This window comes from Alexandromys fortis, unplaced genomic scaffold (assembly GCF_014885135.2).
Source record: "Alexandromys fortis isolate MF-2015 unplaced genomic scaffold, M_Fortis_MF-2015_v1.1 scaffold_1539, whole genome shotgun sequence".
In the NCBI taxonomy this organism is placed as follows: Eukaryota; Metazoa; Chordata; class Mammalia; order Rodentia; family Cricetidae; genus Alexandromys; species Alexandromys fortis.
The window spans coordinates 1-10,198 of record NW_026069406.1 but is presented as its reverse complement, the minus strand read 5'-3'; the positions used below and the strand labels follow the sequence as shown (position 1 = coordinate 10,198).

At 55.3% G+C, this 10,198-nt stretch overlaps 3 protein-coding genes across 3 annotated transcripts; all 3 read right to left on the bottom strand.

The window, feature by feature from the left end:
• Positions 1–574: 574 nt before the first annotated feature.
• Positions 575–4,304, bottom strand: LOC126496179 (EH domain-binding protein 1-like protein 1). Its single transcript, XM_050133734.1, has 3 exons — positions 3,905–4,304; positions 921–978; positions 575–721 (listed from the first exon to the last, which is right to left on the bottom strand). Exons 1-3 carry the CDS (start codon positions 4,006–4,008, stop codon positions 590–592), a joined length of 294 nt encoding a protein of 97 aa, XP_049989691.1. The 5' UTR covers positions 4,009–4,304; the 3' UTR covers positions 575–589.
• A 1,717-nt stretch (positions 4,305–6,021) lies between these two features.
• On the bottom strand, positions 6,022–8,232 carry LOC126496181 (leucine repeat adapter protein 25). The gene is made up of 2 exons (XM_050133737.1): positions 7,201–8,232; positions 6,022–6,808 (listed from the first exon to the last, which is right to left on the bottom strand). The coding sequence occupies exons 1-2, from the start codon at positions 7,489–7,491 to the stop codon at positions 6,530–6,532; spliced, it is 570 nt and encodes a 189-aa protein (XP_049989694.1). The 5' UTR covers positions 7,492–8,232; the 3' UTR covers positions 6,022–6,529.
• Positions 8,233–8,272: 40 nt separating this feature from the next.
• On the bottom strand, positions 8,273–9,162 carry LOC126496180 (protein ZNRD2-like). The gene is made up of 2 exons (XM_050133736.1): positions 8,856–9,162; positions 8,273–8,737 (listed from the first exon to the last, which is right to left on the bottom strand). Exons 1-2 carry the CDS (start codon positions 9,108–9,110, stop codon positions 8,309–8,311), a joined length of 684 nt encoding a protein of 227 aa, XP_049989693.1. The 5' UTR covers positions 9,111–9,162; the 3' UTR covers positions 8,273–8,308.
• Between the last annotated feature and the right edge of the window lie 1,036 nt (positions 9,163–10,198).

Sequence of the window (10,198 nt, the reverse complement as noted above, 5' to 3'; positions counted from 1 at the left end):
ATATACATATATATATTTGATTTTATGTGTATGGATGTTTTTCCAGGATGTATGTCTGTGTACCATGTATGTGCAGTGCCCTTATCAGAGAGAAGAAGGTATTAGATCCCCTGGAACTGGAGTTACAGATGGTTGTGAGATGCTGTGTGTGGGCTGGGAATGGAACCAGGTTCTTTGGAAGAACAGCTGTGGGGCTGGAGAGATGGCTCAGAGGTTAAGAGCATTGTCTGCTCTTCCTAGAGGACCTGAGTTCAATTCCCAGCGACTACATGGTGGCTTACAACCATCTGTAATGGGGTCTGGTGCCCTCTTCTGGCCTGCAGGCATATACACAGACAGAATATTGTATACATAATAAATTAAAAAAAAAAAGAAAAAAAAAAAAGAACAGCCGTGCTCTTAACTGAGCCAGCTCTTTAGTCCTTGTGTCCTGGCTTCTGATCCCAGACTGGATACTACAGGTTAGGTAAATGCTACCCCTTCAAGATCTCTTCAGTCACTTGCAACAAACCCACGAAGTTTTTGGTTCTACCACTTGGTTCCCCCTGTGGGTGAGCATCCCACTAATAGAGCCACACACCCAGCGTTGCTATTCTCTGCCTATACCTGAGTTCCAGAGACTCACCCTGTACAAGGTCACAGAAATGTCCACGTTCTCTGGGACCATCCACACCACAGTGCCACGGTATGGGTTCTGGATGCCGGGCTGCCAGCTGTGGGCCTGTAAGAGGCAGTAGGGAATCCTCCTGGGTCTTCACCCTTCCCCATCACCATCAGGCCCTATCCTCTTCCCCCATCCTCCTTTCTCCCAGTGGACACCGATATGACCTGCACCTGATTGCGCTTTCCCAAGAGCTCGCATCTACCTCCCCCTTGGCCCTGCCTCCCTACCTGGACCCCCAGGTGCCAGTCTTTCTCACCTTGGAGCAGACACGTCGGTTCCGCCGAGTCCATACCACTACCAGCTTGTCTGGCTGCCTGGAAGAAAGGGAAGAACTCTTAGCAGGCCCAATCTAGCTTCCCCATCTTCTCTTCCTCCTTTTTCTAGCTCCCTGGGGGTCTCCTCTGGTCCCCTTCCCAAGGAGGAGGGCACAGGCAGCTTCTTATCTAGGGTCACCGGGTGTAGGGTGGGGCTGCTCAGGCAGGGTGGGGCTGGGACTGAAGGGCAAAGGCCTGGACAGTGAAGACTGAGACATTATGGCCCAGCAGGGCCTTTGAAAAAGAGTGACACGGGGGCTGGAGAGATAGCTCAGTGGCTAAGAGCACAGACTGTTCTACCAGAGGACCTGGGTTCAATTCCCAGCACCCACATGGAAGTTTATAACTGTCTGTAACCCCAGTTCCGGGGAACTGACACCTTGGCACCAATACATATAAAATAAAGTTAAAAATAAGAAGAAAAAAGAGAAAAAAAAGAAAAAGTGACAGACAGTAACAGCAGCAGGCACACGTGTGTGCACACACAGAAACACGGGAAGACAAAGATTTGGTTCACAATATTTGTGGAGTTCCTCTGGAGCTCAACTTGTTCTGAGGGCAGAGGAGAGGAGGAGAAAAGGGGCTGAGGCCAGACCCTTGAGGTCAAGGAAGGTGGAAGAAAAGTAAAGACAAGGAGGGAAAAGCCTGGCTTGGTGGTGCAGGTCTTCAATGCCAGTGCCTGAGGCAGATGGAGGCAGGTCTATGAGTTCAAGAGCAGCCTGGTCTAGATAGCAAGTTTCAGGCCAACAAGGGCTACATGTAAGACCCTGTCTCAATAAAAATAATAAATAAATAAATAAATGAATAAGTAGAAGACAGAAAGAGAAGAAAAAAGTGTGTGTGTGTGTGTGAAGAAAATAAACTAGTCACCACTTTGTGGGTGCCATGAAGGAGCCTGCCTGATGTCCTTTGGCTGGGTATCTGAGCAGAGGCAGGAGTGGAAGAAGTGGTTATGTGCTGATCTTCAGAGAAGGAACTCTTCAAATGCAAGGATCTGAGGCTCAGGGAGTGGTAGAGGCAGAGCAAGGGCAAATGAGAGGAGTGAGGCCAGAGAAGCACAAGGTTAGGGACACTAGACAACCCCCACACACTGAGGGGGTCAGGCAGGACTCCTACTTCCTTAAATCCAGACCCACTGATGCTGACAATGGAGTCCCAGGGAAGCCTGAGGAGACATGGGCAGCAAGCATGCGTTGCAGGAAAGGCAGACAGGTGCGAAGGTGGGGACAAGCAGGGAGAGAGAGCTGCGCAGGCCTGGTCCTTGACAACGGACTGACACTTGGCTGGGCCCTGAGAGCTGCGCAGGCCTGGTCCTTGACAACGGACTGACACTTGGCTGGGCCCTGGGGACAGGGCCTTTTTGAGTTAGTCTCTAACCACTGCTCAGGAGGGTGGGGTCGGTCCAGGAGAGAATCAGGGGAAGGCAGCGTGAGAGCCTTCCCCGCTTGTTTCCAGCTCCATGCCTTGATGCTAGGTCTGCCCAGCTCACTGCCTCCCTGGAGGCTGAGGCAGGACAAGCGGCTTGCTCTTAACCTTTGAGGCTTCTGAACACAGAGAAGTAGGCCAGATAATGTCACACAGCTGAGTCTGGAGTCCTCTGACCTAGAAGTAAGCAGCCATTCCCAGCCCCAAACCACAGGCAATGGCCCAGCAAGGCCTTCCCAGAAAAGGGAAACAGCAGGGGTGCCTAGAGAGGGTGTGGCCTGGTTGGTCAGCCTGACTCAGGACTGTAGGCACGCCTTCCTGGGAAGCTATGACCTAGGCAGGGGCAGCTTCCTGTCCTGGGCCCCTGGCTAAGAAGCCCAGCAGGCCTTACCCATTGCTGCTTGTGACTCAATCCACTGACACTGTCTGTACCTTCTGTCTACTCCCCAGAACCATGCCCGGTGTCCCTTTGGCCTCACCCAGAATGCTGGGGCAGGAACCAGAGGCCAGAGTTCAAGTGCCAGCTCTGCTGTGTTACCCCGACGAGCTCCCATTGTCCCTCTGCCTTTACTGCATAAAGGGCCTCCCAGTGGACCCAGCATGTTCAAGGCCAAAGATTACTGGTGGCTGACCTAAGGACCCCAGCCTCTGCTCGTTCCCCTCCCTTCAGACCCCATGGTTCCGGCCTACTCCTGCTCTTCCCCCTTGGGACTCTATATTTAGCCCCAACTGGGCTGCGAGGCCCCCACAGCTGTGCCCTAATCCAGCCGAGGGAAGCTGACACCAGTGTACACATATATTTAGGGTGTGACGCAGGGGCCTGGGCAGCTGCCCCATGGGGGTATGTGAGCCAGACAGCCCTAGGGCCCTTTGACAGCCCAGGACAAGGCCTGTACCCTCTCATGTGTTGGCCCCTCACCTGCCTACCTTTCCCTCCACAGATCCGCCTCTCCTGGACCCACCACCCCTAGGACCTCAGGCCCCTTTAAGCCTCTCCCCGCCTCCCTCTTCATCCCTCCAAGCTCAGTTTCCCCTTTTAAGGACATTGTGGAGACATCCCCAGCCTCTGGGGCCCACTCTGGCTGAAGGGGGAGGGGCAGAAAAGAAGGCCACATCTTCACTCTGAACTGAACTAAGATCCATGAAGTCTGTCCCAGCCTTGGCCACCTGGAGATCTCAAAACTTGTTCCGTTTTCCACTGCCACCCAGTCTAGCTGCTCTTGGCTTGAGGAACAAAGCCTCCTCCCTCAGGCCCGAGCACAGCTGATTTAGATGTGAGCAACGATCCTCCTGCCTGTGAGCCTTGCCCCACACAGGGCACACCTCTCAACTCCTGGAGTCCCCCACTACCCCCTCCCCGGCCCCCGAGCTGCAAGACGCACCTAGGATGGGAACCCCGTTAATCGTTAGACTTGGGGCGAGTTTCTCAGACTCAAAAAGTTCAAGCTAAACCGAGTCCCACATCAGTCTGGGGGCTCCCTCAGGCCTCCCTTCTACTCACCATTTCTTGGTGCACTCCAACACCAGTTCATGGTAACAAGCCACAAACTGGAACTTGGCGGCCCGCTTGCCCACCCGCTGCAGGCGCTTCCACACCGAAGTCATGGCCCTAGGAGCTCTTGCCGCCCACTTCTCAGGCTCGGGGATCCCGCTTGCTCGCCACTGCTGGCCCTGCCAGGGTCCCCATGGTCTCTGGGGCCCCTTTCTGCTATGCCCGTCCTGTCCACCCCGTCCGTATAGAGGTGTCTGAGGTTCGGATCTAGACCGCGCTTATTGGGACGGCCGCTGGGGTCCTCCGGGTGGGCTGGTTGAGTCTGCGGGGCGGTCCCGGCGCGTCGAGCTGGTCGGAGCTCGGAGCTGCAAGAGCGCGGTTTCCTGGAGCCGCAACCCCCGTCCGAAGGCGGGCGGGGCTGCAGCGCGGGGCGGGGCGACCCCGCTTCCGGGACGCGACCGGGCACCGGCACCCGGCTTGGGGGTGGAGGGAACGAGTCCCGACCGCAAAGTCGACTTGGTGGGCGCCCGGGAGCCGGATGGGGTATAGGGGTGAACATGTGCGCTCTAAGAGATGACAACCTCAACTAGGTGCTGTCCTCCCAAGAGCTGCCACAGCCGCCTCCCTTCCTGCCTGCAACCTTTGTGGTCCTGTTTGGTACCCCACTTCTCAAGCTTGTAAAGCAGAGACCTAGGAAGAAGATGGGTCTTGCTCAGAGTCCTCAGCGTCTACTGGGCCAGAGCCAGCGGTTCTTAGCTCTGGGGTAGGAGACCCTTGCTAACACCCACGTCTTAATCAGATAAGAAAAGTTCCAAGTCGGGAGCCAGCTTTGGCGGGATGCACCTAGTGTCACAAAACCAGACTTCTCAGCTGGCACGAGGGAAAAGTCCTCACTTCTCACAAGCAATGAAAGGTTCAAATAGTGGTTTCTAATCAAGAGTGCCACCTTGGACAAAGCACTAACACTCTGTGCCTCGGTTTTGAAGTCTGTTAAATGGGGCCAATTATAGTTCTATCTTTAACGGTCATAGAAGGTTGAAACGTGGGAAAGCATGTAGCACAGGGCTGGGCTGATTTTGCCAGGTCTTATTAAATGCAATCCGTTATCAGGGCTAGAGAAAATACGTCTGTGGGTGTTTTCTCTCCTCCCCTGGGGCGTTAGCTGTGGTGTTGACGCCTAGATTAGACTCCTTATCAGCCGTCCAACTCAATGGTAATGAGCCTCTGCAAGGTGGCTCATACCCAGTTGAGAGAAGTGCCCTAGAGCACCACATCTCTGTGTTCTCTCCCTGCCCAGTGTCTAGCAAACCCACACGGTGGAAAAGACTTGTCTTCCAGAAGTGGCAGCTGGGTGGATCTCCAGCACTCAAGTGACCGTGGTAGGGAGTGGGGAAGAGCTGCCCAGGTGCAATCTTGAGAGTGCGCAGGCGTCTCCTGAGGGCTGGACACCCGGGTTTGTCTCTCCACTCCATTGGTGTGACTCTCTGCTTCCTTGAGGAAGCCCTCTGTGTACTACCCTACAGGTACTTAGTGCCGAGGTCCGGGGGAGGCTGGGCAGTCTGAGGCTGCAACAGAGGTGCCCGAGGCCTCAATTTTTGCCCCCCCCCCCCCCGTGCTGTCTCCCTTCCAGGACTTGTCTACAGACTGAAACCTCACTCCCTCTGGCCTCCACACCTCTCCCTCCTATCACGGCCCCCTCCAACCTATGGGGCACCAACTCTTGGAGCTTTCCCCAATCACTCTGATGGGCCCCCGGGTCAGTCAGCTCTGGCCCACCCATTTCCTGTGCTGCAGCAACTCCGCCCAGCACTGGAGGTGGAAAGTTTCTCTCCTCAAGATGGGCGGCTCCTTCCTTCCTGGAAGGCTCAAAGCAAGGGAAAGGGGGAAGCTGGGTTCCAAAGCCTAGAGCCCGGGGGACGAGACTCGACTGCTGTCAAATGCTGCAGAGCCAGGCTTCGGTAGCCTGGAAAGCTTCCAACCTTGCCCGGAGAGGGACGTTTCATACCCTGAGCCCTCTAAGACTTTCACTAGGGGGTCTTGGGCGCCACCTGCCGGCAGAACTCTGACCACACTTGCTAGAAACCACTTAATTCCCAACCCAGTACCCATCAACCAGGCAATCAGAATACAATGTTGAAAGTACTTATTTATTTTTCCATTCACGAACTGGCCCCTAAACGTAAATATCCAGCATAGAGGCCTTAGCCTTTCTGGCTTGTGGATGGCTGCGGAGATGGGTCCTGGAGCCCTTGTCCCAGGCAGTGAAACCCTAGGGCCACAGATAGGAATGCCCCTGAGCCAGCAGCTGCACGTGGCAGCAAAAGATGAAAGAGATGGAAGCTAGGCAATCATCCCAGTCCTAGCGATGCCAACGCGAGTGCAAGACACTTTGGACCCCATGGTCAGACTAAGGGCTGGCCAAGCTAGGGGTGCACACACGTGGGAGAAGTGGGGAGCCCAGTGCACTGGGCATTGGCTGCAATCTTGACCGCTTTGCCTGATGGGTATATGTCTTGCCCTCCTGAAGTGAAGTGAGGTGGTACCAGTAAAAGAGCAGGCACTGTCAACTAAGGACTTGCTGAAGGGCAAGTTCTGAGCCTTTTGTCTAGGTGCTTAGCTATCCACCCCAGCTTTTCAGAGGCTGATTTGGAAGGCATCCTGCAACCACTGGTCACGGGCATTGTGTGTTTGGGGCACGGTGAGGGGTGGAGGGTCTGGGGGCAGGCTGGCATCAGGAGGCTCGTCATCATCGGACAGGCCGGCATCAGGTGGGTAGGAGCTGTCCGAGTGGAGGGAGGATGACAGGTCCTGGCACAAGCTCAGGTCTTGGCACAGATGCTTGTAGTCCTGGATCGACTCATACAGGCCCCACAGCTGGCACAGCAGCGACATATCCAGCTGCCGCAGCCCCACCTGCGGACAACTGACAGTGGGCTGGAGTTGGGGGTCCAGGCCCCCCACAAGCTCCAAACCAAAGTCCCCACGATGAGCCACAACCCTGTCCAATCTTCCTGCACCTTCTTAGGTGAAAGTTCTGGGGGCAACAGATGGCACTTGCCAACTGTGAAACCTTTAAGCCACTCACTGGCCCTCATTTATACAATGGGGTAACACTGTCCAGCAGGATGAAATCAGGCAAGTTTTAAAAATGCAACAATTGCTACACATTGTTACAATCATAGCTATCCTAAACCACTGTGACCCGACGCATCCTGCTGGGCATGAGAGCCAGGACACCGGTCCCAGACTTATCCCCGACCTCTCCACAAAGCACGTTACCCCTGGCGGGGAGCCCACCTACTCACCATCTCCTTGCGCAGCGCGGCCAGTGCCGAGTCCAAGTTAACTGGGCGACGCACGCCTGCTGCAGAGCCCGAGTTGGCAGCGCCCGCAACGTGACGGGGACCGTCCGGGGCGCGGGCGGCACGGCTCAGCTCATCGTGGATGCGGCTCCGCTGGCTATAGACACGCTCCAGCTCCCTCCACGAGCCCCCACTAGCGTTAAGGAGGCCGCTGAGGCCCCGCGGTAGCGGTGGGAGCCCAGCCAGAGTGCAACCCGCGCCGCCCGGCGCCTCGGCTGAGGGTAGACCGTTCATGGCCGGGCCGGCACGGACCGCGATGCCACTCGGAGTCCTCCAATGTTTCACGCGGGTTGCGGCTCACAGGACTTGCTCCCGGTGGCCCAGCCTCCGGAGGGAGCCCAGCCGCCGCCCGCAGGCCGCGCTTTGTTCCTTCCCAGACTCCTCGGACTCCGCCTATGCTCCACCCCTCTGCATGGGCGGGGCTTCTCTTAACAGGGAGATGGCTGTGGGGCCCAGCAATCCATCAGAGAACCGGGAGGGATGAGACCGAAAGGGTCAGGAAAGCCTTCCGCTGTTCTTTTTGCTGCCTCATTTCTACACAATTTCTTTCCCAAGGGAACGATTCTAAAAGTGTAGGAATGCAGGGGCCGGAGAATGGAGTAAGATTGTGCCTAGCTCTTAAAAGTGCTTCGCTGGCCCCCCCCCCCCAACATTCCAGTGAGCATTAAGATGGAATCATAGAACCAAGATACCCAGAGGAGGAGAGGAAGCACCAAGGGGGCCGAAACTGCACACGGTAGTCGGGTCCAGAAGGTGGAGGGAGGGGTATTGGATCAGGGACAGTACTAGTGGTCCAGCCTTTGTGGAGGCTGAAGTTACTTCATTGGAAAAAGGGGTCACTTGTCCCTCTACCATTTACCCCTTGTCCTGAGTGCAAAAAACTCATTCAGGTAGAAAAGGCCACGACAAGGTGAGTTGCCAAAAGAAAAAGCGTGACTAGAGCTGGGGCTTGCGTGCACACTCAGAACCAAGAAAGAAACAAACCACACAGAGGAACGGCTGCTTTTCTAGAGGGTTTTTCTCAGGGCCACAAGGGGTTGGAGGAGAGGTTTCAGTGCTGCAGCTGCTTCAGGCTGGCTAGGGCCTCAGCACAAGCCCGGATAAGCCCACACAGCTGGATGCTAGTCTCCAAGGACGCACTGGAGCCCAGCTCAGCCGAGGCCCAGGTTAGCTTCTGCAGGAGGGCTGTCTGTGTGGAGGCCACCACATCTGCATTTGGAGATGCAGCAGAAAGGGGAGGCCCCTGGGCCGCCTTGAGCCCTGCGGCAGCTCCCTCGCAATGCTCTGGGCGGGGTACCGGGGGTAGAGGTGTGGGCCGAGAGCCCGTGGCAGGCCCTGTAGCAGAGGCGAGCTGGTGTTCCCGAACTTGAGAGAGGGCAGCCTGTGCGTTCAGAGCCGGGTTATCTTTATCCACGTCTGAGTCGAGCTCCTGACAAGCCACGCAGTAGATTTTCCGCTGCTTATCTTGGAGGAGGATCGTCTGGGAACCAGAAAGCACACGGACACAGGTGAGCCTGAGCGACAGGGTCCACAGAAGAGAGAGCTGAGGAAAGGACGTGCGGCCTGGCCCGAGGCCTCGTCCTTGTCGCTCGCCTCACCCCGCAGTCCGCGCACGTGTCGCCCAGCATGCGGTAACCGCGGAGCAGGTAGTCGCCCATGAGACGAGAGATGCGATCCTGCCGCTTGCGTCGCGCCTGGAGCACCTTCGTCTCAGCTTCAGTCGGAGGCTCCCAGGCGAAATCGTCCACATCAGTGCCTTTCAAGGCCATGTTGCCGTGGTCACTCCCTTGAATGGTTCTTAATGGGCAATATTTCTGAACCGCTAGAAGCATTTTGGAAAGGCGCACAGACATTTGGGGCTCCTGTGATGACGTGAAGTGGTAACTAGGGGTATTTAATAGGGAGCTAAGTGTTTTGGATGTTTTCTAGGACGTCCGTCCCACAGTAGGCTGATGTCCCCATGTCCCAGAGGCAAAAAGTCTTCTGAGTAAGTCAAATCAAGACCTGCATGTAGGGGCTGGAGAGATGGCACAGCAGTTTAGAGTGTTGACTGCACTTCCAGAGGACCTGGATTCAGCTCCAAGCACCTACATAGAGGTTCACAACCATCTGTGACTCCAGTTTCAGGGCATTGGTGCCTTTTCTGGCCACCTTGGGTACCATGCACATATGTGGTACACAGACATACGTACAAACAAAGCACACATGCACATAAACAAATTTTCAGCAGGGTGGTGGTGGTGCAAACCTTTATTCCCAGCACTCAGGAGGCAGAGGCAGGTGATTTCTGAGTTTGAGGTCAGCCTGGTCTACAAAGTGAGTTCCAGAGCAGCCAGGGTTACACAGAGAAATCCTGTCTCAAAAAGAAAGTAAATAAATAATATGAACAATAAATACAATTTAAAAGCCCTATATACCCGGATCTTGCCGACTTCCAGTTTTCCTTGTGGGAAGGTGAAACTCCTCAGGGGACTTCCTCTAAAGTTCCCTTGACCAAAACTCAGTCCCTTTGTCCTTCCTTGTCCATGGGAATGTGAGCCGGTAAGTACACTGCAGGTCAAAGGGAAAGCTTCCTCCTCTCAAAGAACTATGCACATCCTGTGTAAAAGTCGGTCTCAGATCCCGAGAGGTGGCTCAGTGCTTCTGAGCGCATCCTGCCCGTGCAGAAGACCCCAGCTCTGCTCCAGCACCCATATCAGGCAGCTCATGTCAGCCTGTAACTTCAGCTGCAGGGAATCGTACACCCTCTTCTGGCTTCCACTGTAGTGTTAGGAGCAGTGGGGCTGCGTCCCCAGCACCCGGCCGCCCGCATGGCTAGCTTATGCCCAAAATGATTACATGGAAACCTGTATTCTTTTAAATACTGCCTGGCCCATTATCTGTAGCCTCTTATTGGCTAGCTCTTACATATTAATCTAACCCATTTCTAATAATCTGTGTA